Below are 25102 nucleotides of genomic sequence, written 5' to 3'. Positions count from 1 at the left end.
TCTTGACCATCCATATTAGATCGAATGGCCAGAAAAACCCTTTGGAGCACTATAGAAAATCTCATTTGTATTTGTATGATCTTTTTTTTTAAAAAAAAAATTGTGTACATACCCTTCTAAATATTAAAATTTTTATGAATATCTCCTCAAAATTGATATATTTGCATGTAGATCTTTGTAAAATACTTGTTTTAAGTATATACCCTTCTTTTCTCTTTTTTCTTACATATGCACCCATACCATCTAATGGCCTTAAGAAGTGAATGATTTAAAATTTAAATGAGTTTGAAATATTGTTAATGGGCAGATATACAAAAAAAAATTATTTAAAAAGACATACATGCAAATAATAGCTTTGCGAGGGTATTCATACAATTTCACATATTTAGGACTGATATGCAAAAAAAAAAAAAAATTAATTTTATCTATTTCTATTTATTTAACACTCAAATTAGTCTAATACCCACTCTTCATTTTTTTTTTAAGGATATCCTTTGAGGGCCTGTTTGGATATCTCAACCCAAAATCCTAAAAGATTCGTGGGTTGGGCCCAAACAACCAGCTAAATAAGATTGAAATAAGCTTATAATTATAAGAATTTAATCTTTTTTACACTCTATAAGATTTAAGCCAGCCCACTCTAGTGGTTTTCTAGATTTTTATAATTATAGATTCAAGTTAGTCTAATTTAGTTGGTCATCTGGGTCCAACCTTCAAATCTTTTGGGTTGTTGGACCTAAGCATCTAAATAGGCCCTTAGAGAGTTTTTTTTTTGTTTACTAAACATGAGATTATTCTACTTTATTCTTGATTTATAACAAATATTTCATCGAAAATCAGCTTGTAATATTTATTGTTACAGGTGTATATATGAAGGTATGTATTAGAATATAGAAAGGGATTAGAATCTTTTAAAGACATATAATAGATTGCAATGATTAAACTTCCTTGCTATTGTTGTCCTCATGCGTGGAAGAATATTAATCATTTTCGAGCAAAATAATTAAAAGACTTTAGAACTCTTTAAACCTTTTTTTTTGACGCTTCAATTTTCTAGAAGAAGCAAAGATATAGTGTATAGGAGCATCTTGTCGTAGTAATTTTACATCAACCATGTGTCTGCAACAAAAATAAATTTAAACTTTTAAAGTTAAATATTGCAAATTTGATGCACTAAAAGATAAATGCTATAAATATCTCTTAATACTTTCCTTTAAATAATTTGTAAAGCTAAAAGTATGACTTGACTATCTTAATATAAAAAAAGATACAATAAATGAAGGATTTCAATGGCAGTGAGAGGGACTTAAATTCTAATGATGGAACCTTCTGCAAACAAAAGAGAGAAGAGAGCGGTGACATAAAAAAAAAAAAAAGTTTAATTGGTTAATAAGTTTTCAGTGAGATCTATTAATCTATTATCTACTTTCGAGATAAAAAAATATAATTTTATTTTTTATTTTTTAAATTTAAATAAATATAATTTTGGCTAAAAATATCAACTGAATCATTATATTAAAAATATTCATCCAAAAATAATATTCTATGAGGGTATGCATATAAATATCAATTTGAGAGGGTATTTAAGTAAATTTTAATATGCAGGAGAATATTTATGTAAAAATTTAATCAGAATTTTTTTTACATATATATCTTTTTGAATATATAAAATTATATAAATATCATTGTAAATCATTATTTGTATGTATAATTTTATAAATAATTTTTTTTTTGTATGTTCACATATTAAAGTCATTTTGGAAAGATATTTACATAGATTTTAATAATTAGAAGGATATGTATGTGAAATAATTTTTTTAAATTAAATTTTTAAAACACATCTTTTCCTCTACGTATTTTAAAAAAAAAAAACATTGGATGAACTGAAATTTGGACAATGACATTAGGACGTTATTGTCCTTTATTTCCGGATGCAGTTATACTAACCGTTACATGATTTATTGATTTGTACTATATAATATTTTTTTTTTAACAGTTACATCATTCCCATTTTAATACCGAATAATTTTCTAATCCCAAATCACTATAACGGTCAATTAGCTGTTTACGTTTCAGTTCGGTTCCGTTTCAATGGAATAATAACGCCGTTACTGAAATCTTGCTCCATATCGGCTCGCGTCCCTTTCGCGTCTGATACAAGTCAATGTCCATGTGCAATTGAAAGCCATAATCCATAACGCCCAGAATTGACATGTGGTGTCCACGAGGCCACGTTTGCCAGACGTAACCCGGGCCCAAGAGAAATAATATCCAACACGGCGTGCACCTGTGTCCGTATACGCGCCAATCATAATCGTTCGTTCCTGTAGATCTTATTCATCAAAATGTTCATCTCGATGCACAACTGCGGGAACGTCTCGCTGTAATTACCGGCGTAGCGTGCACAGCCACGTGGTGCATGCCGTACAGGGCCTTTTTTTAATTATCCAACGGTTCGGATCTACCCGAGCACTCAGCTACCGGACAAATAACACCGAACGAGTAGATATGAAGGGAAAAAATAAAAATAAACTCAATAAAAGGGCAGAGGAAGACCAGCGGGCTGCTCTCTGGTTAATTAATCACCAAGAAACTCTCAAAGTCTCCAGCGGGAGGAAGCAAGCAGAGAGCAGGAAGGAAGGAAAGAAGATGAGTGACGAAGAGGGGAAGAGCAAGGGTGAGATGGGTGATCACCACCACCACCACCACCATCACCAGCAGTACGGCACGTTCCAAGGCGCTCCCAACTATCCTCAGCCGCCGGCGATGGGCTTCCCCCAGCCGGCTCCTCCTCCCGGCGTCACCGGCTCGCCTCCTCCACCAACTTCCGGCATGCCCTACTATTCTCAAGGTTACCAGGCCGTCCCAGGTACATCTTTCTTTGATCTGGATCATCTCTGTCTTACTCCCTCTCTTGAGGTTAGGGTTTTTTTCTTTTCTTTCTTTTTTTTTATAAAAAAAAAATTTCTCTCCCTTTTTTCAACCTAATTGGGATCAATTTTGCTCTAAGCGGTTCTTTATGTTTATTTCTTGGTCGAAAGTGGAAAGTCGAAGCAAATGGAATTCTTGATTTTTTTTTTTTTTTTTTTTTTGCGAATTTACGAGGAATATGTACTTGATTTTCCTTTTTCTTTAATGAAATGATTTGAATTTGACAATTGGTTGCTTGATTGGTCATATTGGGGTTCTTACATTGACAAAAGATCGTTAAAATCATTAGCCCCGTTAGGACTTTGGTGCGACTTCTTTGCAAAGGAAAGGCCATTAGATGGGACTGTTTTAAAAATAATACAGCAGCAAGGATCAATTAGCTTAGATCCTGATCTGATGAATATGGGATCCGACTCGTTGGTTTCTTCTTTCTATTTCTTCCTTCTCTTTCTTTCATGGCAATTGCAAAAATTTCGTTAAAAAAAAAAAAAAAAAAAACAGAGACCAGCTACTGTGGGCAAACTTCAGTATATGACTGGCATTACAATCTTTCTTCCAGTTGGCATTCTTCTGACCAGATATGTGTGCAATTTGATGTCTCTAATTTATTGCTACCGCTTTGATTATTAGCCACAAATTAGTCTGCACTACTAAATGGTTAAGTCTCATACTGTCCATGCTTTTGCACTTAAATTCCACTTAGAAATCCACCAGTTGGCTTTAGTAATTTCTTTGCATGGATCAACAGTAATACTGTGAAGCTGTGCTCTCATAACTACTAGCTTTGAAACCTTTCTGCTGGAAGAGAAATTCTGCTGGAGCGGTCCTAGTAATCTCTTGCAATCTCTGAAAATCTTACTAATTCCAGATTGTAGGCCTACTTCAAGCCAAGCCAGTTGACAATAAGTTCTTGTAGGCATTGATGTTGCATCTGTCTGTTTATGTACAAATCCAATATTTTGTAGATTGGGATGCATGCCTGAGACACATTTAGAGATGAAATATGTTTGAGTCTCGATATTCAATATTCACCCGTTTTTTCTCTCAGTGGGTGAATACAGTTTAAAGTAGATTATCTCTGGCTCAATGCAGTTTTTGTTGCAAGTTTTGGGCAATACAATTTTCGGTTGGTTTTGCAAGTTTCGGGTAATGCAGTTTAAAATAGATTATCTCTGGGCAAGATTTCTGTGTGCCTAGAATTTTTTTTTGTAAGAATAATAATCTTGTACCTAGAAATTATATTGTATCTGTGTTCATTATTTAGGAATGTTATCCATGTTTCATACAAATTCATATCATTCAAGTCTAGCTAAGCACTTTTTCTTGACAATAGTGATGCCCAATGGGCCTGGTGTTGGAGTTAGGACTATCATAAATCTTTATCAGGTTGATTTTTGAGGGTTTATTTTGGAGATCTTGAGTAAGTTGGCTGTACTGAGCTCAGGGCCTAGGATTGCCCAAACATAAGGGGCCTTAAATGCTTATTAGTCTTATGATGGTCAGGATGAAACCCTACTGGATATAGCATCACTGGTATAAAAGATAGATCCTTGGTTTTCTCAAAGCAAAGAGGGAATAAACCTACTTTCAATTATTACTTTTCAAAATTTCTTTATTTCATGTTTTCTAGTCAATTAAAATTCAATTAGAGAAGAAAGTCCTCTCTCCAATCAGGCTATTATGTTTTGTTAGTTAATGATATTCTACAATTTCTTCCAACATAAATTAATGCACCAATTATTTGTCAATTTTTACAAATGTCAAGAGAAGCACTTGCAAAAGACATTTTAAATTCTCTATTAGTGATGGTGCTCTTCAATACCTCTAACCAGTTTAGGATGTTGCTACGAAATACTGGAATGCAATTGCAGTTCTCTTTTTATATGCAATATTATATGCCGAAACATAATTATTTGTAGATATCGTGCTTATGTACATGTTAGCTTGTCGTTATCCAACAAATTTTCAGCTTTCTTGCAACTGCATTTTTATTTTTTCCCTCAATGAATCCAAGGAACATAGTTGTTTAAATCCCCAAACAAAAAAAAAAAAAAATCATTATATCTCGCAGTGCTAAGTTTGAGTAGAAAAGCTTTATGATTGTGTCAAATACTGTCAGCAACTCAGTTGCAAGTTGCGCCTATGTCTTTCTATACCTTAATGAATGCAAGGGATATAGTTATTTTAATCCTCAAACCAAATAATTATTATTATCATGTCATTCTGAGTTTAATAAGGAGAAATCTTATGATCCATGATTCAGTCAGACATCTGCTAAATATGTTTTGCATAAGACATTGTACATCTAAAAATTTTCATTATTTTGTGATTCATATCACAAGGTTGGGCTTTTATGACAAGCACACTTTAAGTTGTTTCATGGATTAAGTGATATTCATGTGTATACGGGGTTGTATTTCTCTATGTCTAGACCATAAATCATAAATAGTCATCTGAGTGTCAATTCCATGCGCTTACTTGTCTCTATATTTATGATTCTTTTCAAGGTTATGCACCAGTTGTTGAAGGAAGACCTTTAAGAGAGCCACGTCTCCCTTGTTGTGGCTGTGGTATTGGGTGGTTCTTGTAAGTAATTATGGTTTCTTTCAATCAAATATTGCCTTTTCTTTTATCTATCTAGTCAGTCAAAGCTTGTACAATTTGCTTGCATTACATGATTCATGATCAGGCTGCTTTCTTTCTTTTAATTTTCTGTTGAGTATGATGCATCTATTCCCTGTGTTTTCAAGTGGTGCATGTTTAATGACTATAGATTGGTTCTTATTGAAAGGTTCATAATTGGTTTCTTTCTCGCGGCTATCCCGTGGTATGTTGGAGCTTTTCTTCTACTTTGTGCTAGAATAGACTACAGAGAGAAACCAGGGCTTGTTGCCTGCACAATTGCAGTAAGTAAAAACTTTCTGTCTCATATATGTGTAAAGTTTTTTAGGATGCATTTTAACTATTTATCTTTATCTACTTGTTAGCTCATCTTTTTCCAAGTGCAGATATATGTTAGAAGCCGTTTACTTCTATTTGTGTCATTATTTCTTCAAAGGCAGGCCTGACTTTCACTTGCCATCAATCTCAAAAAATTATGTCTTTATAATCTGTGCTTTATTGACCTGTAGTCAAAAACTTATTTCTTTACCACATGCAACCTAAATATACAAAATCTGAGTGCTATCACTGGTACATCCTTATCTATAAGTGAGTGAAGGAGATCTGAAGATGGATGGTTTGGTTTAGAGACCAGTCTATTTTAGGCCTGATGAAGGCTTTTGTTCTATCCTCTGGTTGGACCACCTTCATTGATGTTGGTGGTCATTTCTTTTGCAGCTGATAGTAATATATTTAGTTTTTTTCTTTTTCTTTTTTTTTTCTTTTTTTTTTTTTTTAACTGCTGGCAACACAAGTACCATGTGGAAGGCAGTAATTAGTTCAAGTATGGTATGTGGGTTATAATAACAAAGTTGGTAGCTCTAGATGCACTGGATGTTCAGGTATAAAAAGTGGGCTATAAGGTGGCATTTCAGAAAGGCCATTTGAACACCTTAAGCTTCCTAGCTACTCTCTCTTGTGCATGTGTGCCGGGTTGGGGGGGTGATGTTTTAAGCATCCAGTAAACTTTATATTTTATTACATTTAACTTTAGTTATTGTATCTATTCAGAGGAAATACATTTTCTACCTTGTGCTATGCAATTTAGGACTCTGATTTTTTTTCTTTGTGATTTTGACCATGTTTTGGGTGTTTCACTTAACTTTATTCTTCAGTTCTTGTCCCTAGACATACCTTCTAGAATATCGAATTGATAAAGTTAGATGTTTGAAAAGTCATTACTTAGTCTGTGCTGACATATCCAGCTTGGATGCAGTTTCATGAACTATAGTAGAAAATGCTTGAGAAATGGACACTTGCTGTAAGTAAAGGGGACTCATATGATCTCAAGGATTGATGACTTGGGTCTTATAAAGCCGGACATCTTTGAGTTGAAGTCTTGTGACGTGGCAAAACCTTATAAGCCTCTTTATCAATCATATACTTGCACATATTTAATATATTAGATTTCAAATTAGACAGTTGTAGTGATATTCAATCCAGAGTAGTTAATCATGAAGAAACAATATAATGTTCCAGGTAGGTACTAATGCTGAAGGGAATAGAGTTCGGGAAATATATGTTGAAGGGTCATTCGTTGCTGAACAAGAGAACTTTGTGGGAAAAAATATAATGTTCTTGGTAGGTACTAACGCTGATGGGAATAGAGTTTAGGAAATATATATTGAAAAGTCATACGTTGCTGAACAAGAGAACTTTGTGGATTTTTTTTTTTTTTTTGTGGTGGTGCGGCGGCGGCGGCGGCGGGCAAGGTGGGGGGGGGGGGGGTGTGTGGAGGGGGAGGTGGTGGTGGTGTTGGGAAAGAGGTTCTAGGCCCAGCTGAATCTGTTAAGGAATGAAAGAATACAACAGCCCTTCCAAGGGAAAGGGAAGGTCTTACAAATCAGGCAATAGGAGACTACAGGAGTCAGTTTATCAACCACCTTCTCCAAGCTTGGATATTCCTATTTCTGCACAGAACTTTCCAACCTGTTACAAGATAGATGATTTTCCTCACAAGTTCTTTTTTAGATGCAGCCTTCTTCAAGAACAGACGGTTGCTTCTCTCTATCCATAAGGACAAACAGTTTGCCAATGCATCCTGATTCCGGCCATCCTAATTGCCTTCGCCACCCTCATTGTTCTCCAGTCTGTCCAAAAGGAAAACAGTGAAGAAGCTCTTCCCTTAAGACCATATTGATTTTTCAGCTCTTTCCATATTTGCCTAACAAAACAACAATTAAGGAGGAGATAAGACATAAATTCTTCTAGGTGAATCCTACTCTTGATAGTCAGGCAGGAGAGGATTTTTACCTTCTCGAGAGCTGCAGCTTTCCAGAGAGCTGAATAATTGGGACAAAAGCAGGACTATTGTGTTTAAAAACTTGTAGGGAGAGCTGATAGAAATCTGGTCTCCTGTGTTTAAAGGCTTGGAAGCTTCCAACTTCCATCTAGGTCGGTCCTTTTCATCTTTCGAAGAAATTTAGTATTTCTATTAGTTCCTCCCACTGTTGATACTAGCTCCATGTCAAGAGGTGCTGAAACATGGGTTTCCAGAGACATTCCCTCCTACTCCCAAGTCTCAACAATGTGGCACAGCTTGATTCATCTATACTGATTCATCATGACAGAAGGAACAAAATGGCTATTGTTCAGTCCATGTCTCTTCACGAGACCTAATGTTTTTACCATCACCAAGGGAAAAGGCAAGAGCCTTCCAGCAAGGAGAAGATGTTTTTATTATTTCTCCTCAAATAGTAGATAATAAAGAGCATTTTCTTTTATTCATGGGACCAAATCTTCATCAATTCTAGTGGGCTCTCTTAATATGATCTCTCCAAGATGAATTTTTGCAGGTGAAGCTTCTCCAGCACCATTTGTTTAGGCAGGCAGTATTAATGCCATCAAGGTTGTTAACACCCAGTTCGCCTTCTTCAATTTGAAGTTTGAACACTGACATATAATAGATTTGGAGGTCGGCTAAAACAGCATTAATTATGGGTGCTCATCCAGCAATAGATAAGAATTTACCCTTCCACCTAGACAACCTTTTGTCAAATTTCTTTGGTTTTGAGATGCTAGGAGGAAGAGCCAAGCAAATAATTTATTGGTTTATACTAGGTTCCTTGTTATGCTAAATAAACTTCATCTTTTGATAAACAATTTGATGGTATTCTTTGGAAAAACATGGAGATTTTCTTGTGCTCAATGTGATCTGTTTTCATGTTGTGAGCAGGCCATTATTGCTGCAATCGCCATAATTTTCGGAGCAACAAGGGGAGCTCATGTTTGGTGATTCATAAACAGCATGTTATCGCTTTTGTATATGTAATTTATTCAACCTTTGTGAGCTGCCAGATGTTTATATATGTTTGGAATGTCATTAGTTGTCGAAGGTATGAAAACTCCTGGTAATGTATATCAGTAGTTATCTGTTTGGTTCTATTAAAAGTGACCAGTCTTGTGTTCGAATCCTTGCATTTCCATTCTAGTGTTTTATGTGGCAATAAGTGGTTGTCTTCTTCTTCTTTCTGCTTGCTTGCCTTTGGATGTACTGTTGTACTAAATAGCTTAGTACCCTGAGAGCAGGAAACCTTTTACAAGCTTGGCACATCATGGCATCAATAAGCACAGGCCATCCGTATCATGAGGCTCCCACTGGATGCGTCTTTGTCCCCTTTCGATTCAAGCCAAGAGAGCATAAATCGCTAGAGTTCAGGGAAAAATCCAAAACAAAACCTGTATTGATGTACTCCGGTGCAGAAGCCTCCGGTGACTAGAAATGCAAATGGACAATGAGTTTTTTATGATCATTTTGAATCTCTCAAACATGAAAGCGTGTCTGCCATCCAGGGTGTCCCAGAGGATCTGCAGGTCCTCCACTTTGAGAATCTTCCCGTTATTTTTAACAGTCCGCATTAATATGAGTAAGATCCCGTTTCGCAGGGGTCTTATTTAGAAAGCCAAAGAAGCCAGAACATGAAAGCATCATGCCCTGCAACAGCGTCCCTTTCTCTCCACGCTCAAAAATCAAATATACAAAATATAGTCCTCCAGCCGGGAGAAGCTGTAGCATAGTGAAGTGAAGCGTATTAAGCAGGGATTGTACACACATTACCATTTACCATCCCATTGATAACACAGTTTATCACATACTTTAATTACATTTACTATTTTCATGTACATAAGAACTGGTGAAGAACATACGCATTTAACAAAAAACAGTCTAGTCCAAACACCACCTTCCAGCATCTACTGTAGTTTATTAAACCACAGTGCCGTCTCTGCCGTCTCGACCAAGACGTGAATTGCAAGACTTCAGCACCCACTTCATCAATTTGATGAGAATCACCACGACGTGGTAAGAAATCATAATTGTCGATGCCGGCAGCCAACAGATTAGTATTAAAGCTAGAACTGCAAGAACGGTATTTTCCCTTCAAAGGAGAGATTCACCCATCCAGAAAGCATGGGCCATCGACGATACAGCCTCCCACAGGGTGATTATAAGAACCCATCTCATTAGCCGGTTTTTCAAAGGCAAGCCACTAACAAGAGAGAGAATAATAAGCATTGATGCTCCTAAGGCGATCGAATCAAATATCGCAAATGAATTCAACAGTCCCGGATCCTTAGCGTTATTGCTTTCTCCAGGAGGAGGATTAAGACCAGCTTGAAAGGTAGCACCGGCAATTACCGTGGATACTGTCATCATAGTGTTGTGCACATCTTTAAACAAAATGTCATCCTTCTTACAAAAATTGTTTAAGCCAATCCGCAACATACTCTTCCATGTCCACCTTATGTTAGGCTGCGAAGCAATTTGCTGCAGTGAAGAACATACTTGCCGGCCTTTCTTGCTTCCAGAACTCAATAGCAGTTCACAAACTTCCATGTCGCCAATGTCACTTGGACACTGAAGCAAGAGATCAAGAGCTGTGCAGCCATAGTCATTCCAAAACATTCACCTCAGTGGTGCTCTCTTGAAGCAAAAGCTTTAGCATCTGAAGTGCATTGAAAATTAGCAATGATAGACAGAAATTAAACAATAAATAAAACTGAAAGATGATAGTCTAAGCAAAAGAATTTTTAAGATATTGAGTGAAGGCCTGTGATTCTAACTAGAATTGACTAGGTTTTCATTGCCTCTGCAAAGATTAATTCTTGGAGAATGGTATAGGCTACTAAGTCAATTTTGTTTCAAGTTTGATTGGCTTCTTTGGAACTTGAGCATTAACTGCCATACCTTCAGTAGAGACTTGGAAGAAAACATCGACTTATGCCTTCTATTGTGAAATCTGAAACTAGTTCACATAAGTACTTTGGTTCCGCTTCATATTTCTCTGGGGCCTAACAGAAGTTGATGGAGAGAGGGAGGTGTGGGCGGTAACGGGGAAAGTCCCACACCTGCTCTACTTGATTATTCCCACTATCGTGAATAGTAGTGGAGAAGGTTTTTTTTTTTTTTTTTTGATGAAAAGGGATGCAGCTAGGCCACCCGGCTTTTATGTAATGATCCGGCCAAAAGACTTCACGAGCCCAATCTTCCTCTGTACGAATTTCAGAGCATGAAAAAAAAGAAAAAAAAGACTCCTAATGAGAATTGCCTTTCTTCTTCGAGCCTGATGAAAACTGGACTCTTTTTCCTTGAGTCCAATCGGGAAACAAACTTATCCAAACCATCATTTTGCCTATTTTAAAAGTCCTTCTACCCCTTCCTTTAAAATCCGAGTTTGGGATCTCTCGATGAATTGGGCCGGTTTTTGATTCTTTTTATCAGAGGAGTTCATTGTAATTTTAGTCACGAGACCTCATCGATGGCAAAAATAATGTTGTTATACCTTTCTTCTTTCTTTTTGCGTGTTGTGGTATAGGTGCTGCGGTCATGGGTTAAGAGGTCGGATAGCTCGGATGGTTGGCTTATATCTTTGCATCCGCATATATTAGATATTGTCTGCTTTGATCGCTAGCGCTGTCGCATGAGGCCTTACGATTTTGTCCTTTAAAAGATACCTCACATGAGAGAGAAGGTTCTAATCCATATAAAATATATTCTCTCTTGATTCATAATCGATGTATGAGTAAAGATGCCCTCTATACCACAACATAGCCCTCCAGTCAAGAGAAAATATGTGTGTGGGGCAAGAGGCACTCTCACAGACAATGCCAATATTATGGTCAAGGGTCAAGAGGTCGAATGGCTCGGATGCTTGGGTTGACTCCGCACCCGCATATGTGAGGTATTGTCTACTTTAGTCTCTGGTAATGTCGTATAGGGCCGCATAATTTTATCTTTTAAAATGCACCTCATGTGAGAGAGAAGGTTCTAATCTATATAAGTTATACTCTCTCTTGACTCATAATCGATATGGGACTAAAGATATCTATCCCACCCACAACATAACCTTCCAGATAAAAAAGAGTATGTGTGTATGGATATGAGGCTTTTTTCCACAGACGGCGCCAATCTTACAGTCATGGGTCAAGAGATCCGATGATTCGGATGGTTGGCTCATGCCTTCGCGCTCGCATACGTGAGATATTATCCGCTTTGACTTTTAGTGCTGTCGTACAGAGCCTCACGATTTTATCCTTTAAAAGGTGTCTCACGGGGAAGAGAAGGTTCTAATTCATATAAACCATACTCCATCTTGATTCATAACCGATATGAGACTAAAGATACAGCCTATACCACAATATAGCCCTCAAGTCAAGAGAGAGTATATATGTGGGGGCAGAATGCATTCACACAGATGGCGTCAATGTTATGGTTAAGGGTCAAGGGGTCGAATGACTTGGATGGCTGGATTGACTTCGCACGTGCATACGTTAAGTATTGTCCGTTTTAGTCTTTGGCACTATCGCACCCACAACATAGCCTTCCAGGTAAAGAAGAGTATGTGCGTATGGATATGAGGCTTTTTTCCACAGTCGATGCGAATTTTACAGTCATGGGTCAAGAGGTCCGATGATTCGGATGGTTGGCTTATGCCTTTGCGCTCACATACGTGAGATATTATCTGCTTTGACTTTTAGTGCTGTTATACAGAGCCTCACGATTTTATCCTTTAAAAAGTGTCTCACGGGGAAGAGAAGGTTCCAATCCATATAAACCATACTCTGTCTTGATTCATAACCGATATGAGACTAAAGATGCAGCCTATACCACAACATAGTCCTCAAGTCAAGAGAGAGTATGTATGTGGGGGCAGGAGGCATTTACACAGATGGCGCCAATGTTATGGTTAAGGGTCAAGGGATCGAATGACTTGGATGGCTGGATTGACTTCGCATGTGCATATGTTAGGTATTATCCATTTTAGTCTTTGATAATTGTCGCACGAGACCGTATGATTTTATATTTTAAAAAATATTTTATATTAAAAAAAAATTAATTCATATAAATTATACTCTCCGGGCCGATCGAAGGGTAAGTCCATCAAATCCTTACTTTAGATCCATCCTCTCGTTAATAGTCTGTAGTCATCCGTTTCCGCCACCGCATCGCATCCATCTATGAGAAGACGAACGGCGCCGGGAGGTCGGAAGCTAAATCGACTCGTTATCCATCGCCACACTCGTGACGCTTGGATTTTTTCTTCTCAATTAATTTTTTACCGAGAGAATGCCGTCGGCATGCTCGCCCCTCCTCCCTGCCCTTTTTAAGCACCACCTCCTCCTCTCTCCTTTGGTGGAGTCCTGCCGTCCTTCTCTTCTTCCTCTTCCTCCTCCATTCCGTCTTCCTTCCACTGTGCTCTGAGAAAAGAGCTATAGCAATAGCAAAGGGGCTGGAGTTAGACGGGGAGCCAAGCCCTTCCCCTCAGAAGAGCGTTGGCCACTTTCTTCTCAAGTTCTTTGGTTCCGCATTCCTCCTGGCTTTCTCCTACCGCCTCCTCTTCTCGGGTGCCATCGGTTTCTTCGTCTTCTCCGACTCCCCTGCCTCGGAGATACCAGCAGCTAAAGGTGGGAATTTGAGGAGAGGTAAGAAGATTTTCTTGGTGACATCTTGCGTTTTTTGAGTTTGGTTTTGCTTATAACGTGCAGTGGAAGAGATATGAAGTGAACAAGGTTTTGGTAGTGAAAGAAGCTAATTTTGGCTTAGTTGCCAAAAAAGAACCCTTGCTTTTAGAAAAAATAAGAAGAAAAAAAAAAAGCTTAATGAAGCTTCTGGATGATTCCCAGAAGGAATTTTGTTTGAAAGCTCAAGTTAAGAAGCCAAAAAGGTTGGGGATTATTCTTATCCTCCTTGTAAACGAATAGGTGATTATATTGCATATTTTGTGTATGCGTTTTTGAGAAAGAGGGCTCTTGGAAGCATGTAGATGCTGGGTGAGAGGAGAGAACAAGCAATGCCTAAAATTTATGGTTTTTTAAGTTAAGCTTTTCTGCTAATGTTTTTAGTGATGTGGTCATGTGAGGCTGGTGATGGTGAATGGCTTATGTTCTAAGTGATTGAAGGGGCAAATCAAATATCAAAGAGGTGATGAGTAACCTGCACACATATTATGGTAAGCTTGTAAAAGATACTTCCTGTAATTTGATATGGGCAAAAAGAGCTATATAGCCCAGTGGTTGCACCTCTCTTCTGCTAAGAGGATCTTGGGAGGTATTGTCTTAATTGCTTGAATGGGTAATTCTTTCATCAATTTTATGCAGACAATGAGTGGTGCTCACCCACCATTGTTATCAACAGAAGGGGGAAAAATACTACTTTTGCTAAAAAGAGACTCCATAGTAGTCTTTTCCTTGTTGTCCTAAAATGTGGCTTATCAAAAAAACTAAAAAAATAAAATTTTAATAAAAAATTTATATAATTTTTTTTAAAAAATATTTTAATATTTAATTTTAGACCTCTATATTTGTTGAGCCGGTCCTGATACTTCCTCTTGACTCATAACTGATGTGAGACTAAAGATGCCCATCCCACCCACAACATTGCGTTTTGGCTGTCGTTATCACTCTGATTGGGTCTGACAAGCTGTTGGAGTAGCATAAAAATACTTTTTTTTATTTTTGTGCCTACTTTCTTTTGTTTTTCTTTTCTGACCACCGATGGCTATGACCAAGGTCATCTCCTCTTTGTCACCAGATTCATCTCTTTTTTGTCATCGGGCATTGCCGTCGGCTATCTGTTTGAGCCTTATATTGTTAACAAGAGAAGAAAAGAGGAAGAGAGGGATTGCTTTATTTTAACGAAGAAGAGGAAAAAAGAGAGAGCTATCTCTCTTCCCTCCCTTTTCTCTATTATCTTCCTTCTCTCTTCTCTCACTAGCTAATTTAAGGGATTTATAAAAAAAATAGAAAGGGAATTCAAGAGACTTAGTAGTTGATGCAGAAGTATCAAGTTGTTAATATACATAATATGATTTTCTTTTGATGATTGGGTTGATTTTATAGAGGAGAAGTTGTCTGAGGAAGAAGGTTTTGAACATAGTGCACAACATCCTAGTTCGTAGGTCTCAGTGTGGGACTGTACTTATTGTGTTAACTCTATCTTCAATAGAGATAAAAGTTCTTAGACACAATCATCTACATGATTATAAAAATTTTTATTTATAATTATACCTGCATGCATGATTAGGTGTTTTATTTATATACTGGCTGGTGTATCATGTGTTGATAAATTAAAGTTGTATGGTTCATGATAATTGATATTTAATTATAGATATCATATTGAAAAAGAAAAGTTGTGATTTAACATAATTGATGGGGTGTGGGTGGTATTTAGATTAGTCGTTATACAAGAAATATGGTATATATACTGGATCAGTCTCGAATTGAGGTGCTGCATTATTTTTGACCTATTACGGACTAGAGAATGACTATGACTAATCTAATACCAAAAATCAGATTCTAACTTTAATAATATAGATAGGGCATGAGTGGTAGTTGCATTAGTTGATAATGCAACAAACGTGATATGTGCTCTAGATCAATCCTTAGCATAGGTGCTCTAGATCAGTCCTTAGCATGGGTGCAGCATCGTGTTTGACCTACCACGTAAGCATAGAAAAAGGAGAGCATGTGAACTAGTCGGCCTTGTGTGAAATATGGCGTATCTACCATAAACTGAGACATTTTGGTCTACTATGAGTTAGAACATGATTATAACTAGTTCAATGTCAAAATTAAATTAAGATAATAAATCATGTCTAATTGAAGGATACCTGGATTAGCCGGTACTTGTGAAACATGATATTTATGATATTGGCTGCATGTTGAGATGTGGTTGTCGGTCACAGATGAAAATGTGATATATGTTCGGTCTATCACTGACTGAAGCATGAGTGGATCTAGTCTAATATTGGAGTGATAATATGGGCATGATCCAATTATATTAATCAGATAATGAAAAATAATTTCGCTGAAATATTGTTAAATCGAATTATTGTTTATAAATCATATATATCTCGAAATTTTTGTAAGGTGATATATATACGACTGAATAACTACACGATTAGACTGGATGTGCATATTGGCATGGTTTATGTGTGATTTATAGTATACATACTATTATATTGAGCATTATTTAAATATGAATCTTACTATTTTCTTATCGGCTAATATTATCACAAAGGTGTTCATATGTATGTTGGTGTGATTGCAGGAGATCTTGGTGGGTTGTAAAGCTCACGACCTTTTTTTCCTTTTTCAGAATTGCAGGATAGTTCAAGCAATGGAGTGATCCTATAGGCTTTCCATGATCTCTAGGGTATTATTCTAAGGTTCATGTGGTCGTGTCATATATTCGATCTGAGTGTTGGATTCGGGTACGATATTTCATTAACGTAAAACTAAAATAGAAGGAACTGTCACAAGGATTCAGCTCCTCTTGGAGCAACCGGAAAAAACAAATGGAACTGAAACTAGAAAGCAGAGCAGATGGAATGAAAAGAAACATTAAGATGGGATGTTCAACATCCAAATACTGGAGTAGGAAATCAAAACTGCTAAGAATCAGAACGGAGGGAAAGCAAACATCAAAGAGATGTCAAGCAGCCGGTCTTTACTCTCCGGAGGCATGAAAAAGTCAGGACTGGTTTATCAAAATAGAAACTGAAACTAGCCCAGGTTCACTGACAACTCTACCCATCAAAGGATGAGTGACAAGTCTGCTAAAAACTGCCATTGTGAAGCAGACTTCTATCAAAAAGACCTCATGCAGAAAGGCTATTGGCGGTGACTAGAAAGGTTAAACATCAGCTGCGTACTTTACGCGTGTGTGTGTGTGAAATTTTTATGTTATGAAAGCATGTCCCTTGAGGTCAATAAAATCCCCCAGAAGTGTGTGTGTGTGTGTGTGAAATTCGTATGTTATGGAAGCATGTCCCTTGAGGTCCATAAAATCCCCAGATGCGAATCCCACCAAAACCGTAACTATTGAGTATATGCTGCAATAATTTACCTTGCTGTGTCTCCGAGCTGTAGCGAGGTGCAAAGCTGTGTTTCCACTCCCATCCTTCATGTTGACGAGCTCCTTGAAGTTTTCTGCAATGAACTTAGCTGCCTCAAACTGGTTATATTTCACACTCAAGTGCAAGACCGTCTCTCCTTAATTTATCCGTCAGCGCTTGGCTAAAAGACTGATAAGCTGGCAATAATTCATTCAGCAGAGCAGCATGATTCTTGGCTGCGGCCAAATGGAGAGGGATTCGCCCATCCTTATCATGGCAATGGCGTAAAGAAGCATCCACCTCCAAAATTTTCTTCACGATACCCTCATGTCCTTTGGTTGAAGCCAGGTGCAATGGGTAGAAACCTCGCTTGTCTCGGACTCCGATTAATCCTGGTTTTAGTCTCAGTATCTCTGCAGCCAAATCAGTGTGCCCCGATCCAGGAAGCTATATGGAGAGGCGTGTCTAGAGCAACTGGAATGGTGACTGTATCAAAGGACTAGTGGTTCTTCTTGTAGTAGCTGGTGTAGAGCTGCCACATCTTCATTTACCGATATCTCAAAGAGTCTAGCATCCATAGTTCCCTTAACCGTTGCTACTTCATTAATCTGTTGTGGAGTTGCAGATGGGCGAGGAAAATTAATAGGTTAATACATTGCTAAAGTTTGAATGTCCATTGGGCTGCTTGCTTCGTCGAAGTTTGTAACAATCACATCACCTCCAATTGTCATCAGGGCTAGGTGGCAAGTGCATGAATCAAGAGCCGGCTGAAAAGTTGTCAGCAGTATGGAAGTTTGCTTGGAATGAAACCATCCAAAGGTCACATTTCAGATAAAATATCTAAACTGGTGGACCTGAGCAACCAAGCGTTTTTTCCATGGACTTACAATAAGTCATCCATCTGCGAACAAGTCTCTTCTGTAGTAGAACCTAAAAGACAGGAATGCAGTGCGTGCGTTATAATTTAACAGTAAGGAGTTCTTTATTACGATAAGCAACATTTTGACTGAATTTCTTTATGTATTTGTTGAGGGCGCTCCCTGGAGTTGGTGAATGAAAGGAGATTAAAGAAAGATATATCCTACGTCACAAGAATAGATTAAACTTGTTATCGAAGCCTATGTGCTAAAAACATGCTTGCAGGTGAATTAAATTCCAAGTTTCCAATTAGCATTGCTTATTTATGTTTAATGGTAGAATTGAATGTGATTCCTTTGTGCATGCTGCAATGTTTAGTCAATTTGACTTTAGTATTTTGCTTATAGCGCATCATGGCTAACTTCATACTCTGCTCCAGCAAACCTGAATAAACCTATGGGTCTTGCAAATAGATAAGACTAGCAATACAAGGCCAATGTGCTGAACTTTGTATGCGTTTTAAATTCTAGATCAGTAATTGGCATTGCCTTCTTCTTCTTCTTCTTCTTCTTCTTCTTCTTCTTCTTCTTCCACCATTAACATTGACTAATTCAAAGAATGCTTCACAATTAACTAATCAAGACATGTTTAGTTGTCTATAAATGAGTTTACAGGATCCACTTTGCTAAAGTGACTTTGCTAAGAACCCTATACCTAGTTTATGCATGACTTTGAGGTCATATTTCCATTTCCCGACGATGATACATGAATGCATCAAATATTGAGTCTGAAAGCTCACTATATGAAATGAACTTGCATCATTTAAGCATTTGAGAGAGAGAGAAACAAGCACATGTGATGGCCTTAGTTATGTGCAAAGGACACGTAAGAGATAGCTTGAATTTAAGCATGGCCGTCTATCATCCAAAAAAAAAAAAATTAAGAATGGCCGTCTAAAGGTCAAGCGAAATGTATAGTTTTGGGCAAGTACATATCAATGTTTTGATCGTTACAGCGGCTGATATAAAAGTTTCGGCTACCTATGCTACATTATATATAAAATAATAAGTGAAAATTAGATGTTATAATATGTAATTTGGTCTTATTAATAGTCTATTATAAAATAAATATCTTTTCCTTAATAAAATACTACTTTATCCAAAATTTAATTTTTATATCAAATTTTTCTCCAAATTGATTGCATGGTTCGAAAATATAATATTTCTTATTCAATAAAAGGTGAATAAAAAGATGATGCTATTATTTTCATCTTATTATCTATTATTTTTCATTATAACAGCATTATAATAATGTTGTCGAAATTTGTAGGATCAAAAAAATAGGTAAGGCGTTTCTAGAATTTTTTTTTTTAAAATAGTTATTTCTCCTTCGTATGCAAAACATACAGAAAATCTTTTTTCCAAGATACAATAGCTACACAGAACAGTTGTTTACTATACTTATAACTGCTATTGAACCAAAATGTTGCTCAAAAAATGCAAGAGAGAGAAAGTGTAGATTAATGATTATCTCCAATTTTTAAGTCTTTATATAAGACTCCAACAGGTGCTTAAACATCTTTTTAGAAGGTTACAACCTTCTGAATTAAAAATTTGAAGTTTAAACTGATTTGGAACTTAGTTGGCGGTTGCCAACCGCTCCCTACTTATCCGCCCCCTCTCCCAACTTCTTCTTTTCGTTCTTATAGTATATTATATATATATATATATATATATATATATATATATATATATATATATATATATTAAAAGCTTTAACTAGAAGCTCTCCAAAAATTTTATTAAGATTTTTACTTGAAAATATTAATATATATACAACAATCCCCCATTATTTGTAAATAAAAATTATTAGATTAAATCTGGTCTCTAAGTGATACATGTTCAAAAGTGGCCAAGACTTGAACTTTTAAATTGAAAGTAAACATGAAATATTGTATTCATACCACAAAGTCATTCTGGTTCCTCCTGGACAGCGTCTTTAATGGGTCGTGTGCACTTAAGGATTTTATGAGTTAATCCATAGAAGCGACCTCTGACTTCTCTACTTACATAGGCGAGCTCATCAAAAGTGTTCACAACACTTTCTCACTTCACTTTATTTATGTATAAAGCTATGAGTCTCGTTAAGGATTTTTAGTCCAATCTACCTTGTTGTGAAATGTAGTGCATCGGCTAAGCATAGGAATTTCTTAGGAATAGTCTTTGTCCCCACTATTCCATAAAAATTTTGATGCACTTGAAATGTCAACCTCGTTGATAATTTAATAGTAAATCTTGCTAAAGTGCCTTTGAACTCCTATGCACATAATTTTTGATAAAAAGAAAATTTCTTAAATCGATATCAAAGTGATAGAATAGGATTTAATCAAGATTACTTTTATGAACCGGTAATAGTCCCATACTTCTCATGGCCTTATCAATCTTTTCACCAGATAATGGTTTAGTAAAGGGGTCACCAATATTTGATCAGTGGGTAAATACAAAGTACTATTTTATCTTTTTTCACCACACTTCTTATGTGGTTATATCTCATAGCAATATGTTTACTATTGCTTGAGATTCTCTTATTCTTTATGTTATAAATAGTTGCTTGGTTATCACAATCCAAAGTGATTGGTCCTTTGGGTATTTCAATAAAAGGGATACACCTCAGAAATCTTTTCACCCATAAAATTTTTTTACTTGCTAGTGACATAGCAATAAACTTAAATTTCATAGAGGATAAAGCCATACATGATTATTTTTTGGAAGACCAAACAATTATAGTACCACCCAAGGTAAACAACCAACCACTAGCGGATTTGAGTTTACTTTGTCACATGCCCAATTGACATCACTATAACATTCTAAAATAGGAGTAGTATAATTATAATGCAATCCATAATCAATAGTATACTTATCTCAAGCATCTACTAATTTCATTCCAATATTTTACACTAGGGTTATCAATAAATCTACTCGAAATTTCAAGAGCACATGCAATATCAGGCCTTGTATAATTCATAGCATACATCAAGCTTCCAATAATCTTAGCATACTCCTTTTGATTTATTGGAGGTCCGCCATTAGGAACTAATTTAGTATGAGGATCTACAGGAGTCTTATTAGTTTTACAATCAAAGTGATTAAACTTCCTTAACAATTTCTCAATATAATGAGATTGAGTTAAAATATATTTATTATTCTCTTTAATTACTTTAACTCCTAAAATAACATCAACAACTCTTAGATCTTATTAAATACTTGAGTTAAGTAAGCTTTAGTCTCATTAATACAATGCATATTAGTGCTAAAAATCAATAAATCATCAACATAAAGTGTTGTTAAAACTTTAAAATCATTTGTACTTTTTTATAAAAATATAACTTTCTACTTTACTACACTTAAAATCAAATTTTTTAATCTCCTTTTTAAACTTTTTGTACCACTGTCTAGATGCTTGCTTAAGACCATAAAGAGATTTGTTAAGTTTATATATCTTGTTTTCTTCACCAGAAACAACATATCCTTCGGGTTGACCAACATAAATTTCCTCATCAAGCTCTCCATTTAGGAAGGCAGTCTTCATATCCATTTGATGTACTTCAAGATTATAAATAGATGCAATTGCAAACATAATTCTAATAGAAGTAAACTTAGTGACCGAAAAAAAAATCTCAAAATAATCTAACCCTTCCTTCTGACTATAACCTTGAGCTACAAGCCTCGCTTTATATTTATCAATGCTTCCATCATGTTTGAGTTTCTTTTTTTAAATCCACTTACAACCAATAGGTTTAGTATTAAGAGGAAGATCTACTAAAGTCCAAGTGTTATTATCATTTATGGATTTAATCTCATCATCCATAGCCTTTCTCCACAAACTAGCATCGAGTAAAGATATAGCTTCTTGAAAAGTTCTAAGATCCTCTTTCAATGTATATATAAACATTCCAGGACCCAAATTCTTTTCAATTCTACACCTTTTACTTCTCCTTAATTCATCTTTAAAAATTTCTTTTCTTTTTTCACTTCCTTGTGGATCAGACAATGAAACCACACTATTAAAATTATTGCCACTATGTAATAGTGCAGAATCTATGGAAACATCATTATTCACCACATGAATATTCAATTCACTTAATAATTTTTTTTCAATTTCTATCTTATCAGCATCTTTAATATTTAAATGCTCAAAAAAGATTGCATGTGCAGCTTCAAATATTCTACTTGATTTAATATTAAGAAATCTAAATGCTTTACTATGCATAGAATAACCCAAGAAAATAGATTTAACCACCTTAGTACCTATTTTGGGTCTCTTTTGAGTATTATCTAAAACATATGAAATACATCCTCAAACTCTAAAATATTTTAAACTAGGTCTATGACTATTAATCAACTCATATAGAGTTTTCTCTTATTTTTTATGCAAAATTATGTTATTAATACAACGAGCAGAATATAAAGCTTTACCCCAAAAGCTAATAGATAATTTAGAATATATTATCATGGTACTTACCATATCTAACAATATTCTATTTTTTCTTTCAGCTACTCCATTCTGAGGAGGTGTATTAGGAGGCAGAAGTTTCTCTTATAATTTTATTTTATTCATAAAATTTAATAAAATTATTATCTTGATACTCACATCCTCTATCAGATATAATTTTTTTGATTCTCTTATCAATTTTATTCTCTATCTCTTCTTTAAATATTTTAAATTTATCAAAAGCTTCATTTTTATGTCTAAGCAAATAAACATAAGTAAATTTTGAAAAGTCATCAATAAAAGTAATAAAATACTATTTACCTCCTCTAGTCAGTTTACTATTATTCTTACATAAATCTGTATGAATAAGTTCTAACAAAGAAATAATCCTTATAACAGATTTAAAAGGTGACTTGGTAGTTTTAGATTGTGCACAACATTCACAAATTTTCATAGTTAAAATAGAACTATCTTTTGGAATAAAATCATATGAAATCATATGATTCATAGCATTACTACCAAGATGTCTTAATCTATAATGCTAAATATTACTATCATATGAATCAATAATATATGTAGAAATAGAAGTATTTTATTAATACTAAGCAAATACATATTGTCTTTGGCAAAGTCTTTTCTAACAAAGCATCTCTTTTTAGAGATTATAACTTTGTTGGACTCAAATACAACCTTAAACCCATGATCATCAAGCTTTTTAATAGATACAAGACTCTTTCTAAGACCTGGAATGTGATAAATATCTTGAAGAGTTAACACTTTTGCAGAACTAAGGGGCAATTTCACATTCCTTTTCCAATAATAGTGCTTGAAGAGGAGTTTCTCATAAAAATAGATTTTTCATCTTTAAACTCTTCATATATCTTGAAGATATTCTTGTAGGGAGTCACATGACATGTTACACCCAAATCTACCCACCAATCATCATCTGTGTTGATCATGAGAACCTCGATGAGCATGGCAATCAAATCATCCTTTTCTCCAACCATGTTGGTTTCATCAAATTTTTTTCCTTTGCGGTGGTAGCACATCTTGGCAATGTGCCTCATTTTTCCACACACACAACAGGGACCTTTCTTCTTTTTCTTGAATTTGTCATTCTTTGCTTTAAGCCTCTTATTCTTAGCAGAGTCTTTCTTCCACTTTGGGATTTTTGTTTTAGGTTAGAGATTGAAGGCTTTTTAGAAGATGGGCCCTCAACGTTATGCACTATTACTTCTTTTCCTTGATTAACAACTTCATCTCTCTTTCGGACTTCACTCTCAATTTGAATATGCTTAACCAGATCATCCAATGACAAAGACTTCTTCTTGTGTTTTAAATATTTTTGATAATCACTCCATGAAGGAGGTAGTTTTCCTATGATAGTAGAAACTTGAAAAGTCTCTGAAATTGGTTCACCAGCATCAGCACATTCAGTTGCAATATCATTAAGTTCATTGATTTGATCAATGACAGCCCTTGAATCATCCATTCTATATTCAATAAATTTGTTAATAATGAATGATTTATTGCCAGCATTTTCATTTACGTACCTATTTTGTATTACACACCATAACTCAACAGTAGTAAAATATTTATGAAAGATGTCGAACAGTGAGTTGTTCATGGCATTCAAAATGGTGTAACGGCAAACATAATCATCATCAAGCCATTTCTTCTGCTTTTTAGAAAGTTCACCATTTTCAGATGCATCTTGTGGATATGGAGTTGACAGCATGTATGCAACCTTTGCAACAGTTAACTAGAAGAAGATCTTCATACTTCATTGCTTGTAGTTCAATCCATTGAAATGCTCAAGCCTTTCTACATTAATCGTCTGTGCCTTTACAATTTTCGGATCCATAGAAATAACTATTCTTAACTTATTGTAGAAATTTATAGGATCAGAAAATAGGCAAGGCGTTTCCAGAAAACTTTCTTAAGAATAGTTATTTCTTCTTCATATGCAAAACATATAGAAAATCCTATTCCCAGGATGCAATGCCTACACAGAACAATTGTTTACTAGAAAATGCAATAGAGAGATGGTGTAGATTAATGATTATCTCCAATTTTGAAGCCTTCATAAAAGACTCCAACAGGTCCTTAAACACGTCTCTAGAAAATTACAATTGTTTGAACTAAAAATTTAAAGTTTAAACTGATTTGAAACTCAGTTGGCAGTTGCCAACCGCTCCCTACTTATCCGCCCCTTCTCTCAACTTCTTCTTTTCTTTCTTATATTATATTATATTATATTATATATATATATATTTTTATATATATATATATATATATATATATATACATATATATATATATATATACATATATATATATATATATATATACATATATATATATACATATATATATATGTATGTATGTATGTATATGTATATGTATATGTGTGTGTATAAAGCTTTAATTGGAAGCTCTCCAAAAATTTCGTTAAGATTTTATTTGAAAATCTTAATATATATACAACAAATAACTATTTTAATGGTTATCGTGTTAACGTTAAAATTGAAATACTGCTTTTGTGAGAAATAATGTGTGGTTTAAAATCTGGAACATACTTTAAAAAAATGAAAAAAGAAAGAAAATTTTATAGATGTGATTTCTGTGCAACCGAATAGAAGACTATGGTTCCAGTGATTAAAGGCTAGGCTAGCTTATCATTATCATCATCACTAATTGTGAACATAATAATGATAGAACCTTCAAAGCAAAGGCCAATCGTGCTCTCTATAGCATTACTACCTCATTATAGATTAGAGCTGTTAAACTTGGCTCCCACAAAATAATCTAGTTCAATGAATGGTGTC

At 35.3% G+C, this 25102-nt stretch overlaps 2 protein-coding genes and 2 long non-coding RNA genes across 4 annotated transcripts; 2 read left to right on the top strand and 2 right to left on the bottom strand.

The window, feature by feature from the left end:
* The first annotated feature begins 2498 nt into the window (after positions 1-2498).
* LOC105040987 (large ribosomal subunit protein eL20z) lies at positions 2499-9003 on the top strand. The gene is made up of 4 exons (XM_010917759.4): positions 2499-2869; positions 5439-5517; positions 5723-5837; positions 8768-9003. The coding sequence occupies exons 1-4, from the start codon at positions 2509-2511 to the stop codon at positions 8825-8827; spliced, it is 615 nt and encodes a 204-aa protein (XP_010916061.2). The 5' UTR covers positions 2499-2508; the 3' UTR covers positions 8828-9003.
* Positions 9004-9623: 620 nt separating this feature from the next.
* Positions 9624-17660, bottom strand: LOC140856587 (uncharacterized). The gene is made up of 2 exons (XR_012139945.1): positions 16937-17660; positions 9624-10535 (listed from the first exon to the last, which is right to left on the bottom strand). It is a non-coding gene; the product is annotated as an uncharacterized lncRNA (long non-coding RNA).
* LOC109505591 (uncharacterized) lies at positions 12988-17599 on the top strand. Its single transcript, XR_012139944.1, has 2 exons — positions 12988-14039; positions 16187-17599. It is a non-coding gene; the product is annotated as an uncharacterized lncRNA (long non-coding RNA).
* Positions 17661-23337: 5677 nt separating the features above from the next.
* LOC105060724 (uncharacterized) lies at positions 23338-24012 on the bottom strand. Its single transcript, XM_010944533.2, has one exon. The coding sequence runs from the start codon at positions 24010-24012 to the stop codon at positions 23338-23340; it is 675 nt and encodes a 224-aa protein (XP_010942835.2).
* Positions 24013-25102: the final 1090 nt, after the last annotated feature.

This window comes from Elaeis guineensis, chromosome 3 (genome assembly GCF_000442705.2).
Source record: "Elaeis guineensis isolate ETL-2024a chromosome 3, EG11, whole genome shotgun sequence".
NCBI classification, from domain to species: Eukaryota; Viridiplantae; Streptophyta; class Magnoliopsida; order Arecales; family Arecaceae; genus Elaeis; species Elaeis guineensis.
The sequence above is the reverse complement of the archived record's forward strand: the minus strand, read 5'-3'. Positions and strand labels throughout refer to the sequence as shown.

Coding starts and splice junctions, on each gene's coding strand:
- LOC105040987 (XM_010917759.4), top strand. CDS start 2,509: ATGAAGGGAAAAAATAAAAATAAACTCAATAAAAGGGCAGAGGAAGAC. Junction 2,870..5,438: donor AGGTTACCAGGCCGTCCCAG/GTACATCTTTCT, acceptor ATTCTTTTCAAG/GTTATGCACCAGTTGTTGAA. Junction 5,518..5,722: donor TGTGGTATTGGGTGGTTCTT/GTAAGTAATTAT, acceptor TCTTATTGAAAG/GTTCATAATTGGTTTCTTTC.
- LOC105060724 (XM_010944533.2), bottom strand. CDS start 24,012: ATGCTGTCAACTCCATATCCACAAGATGCATCTGAAAATGGTGAACTT.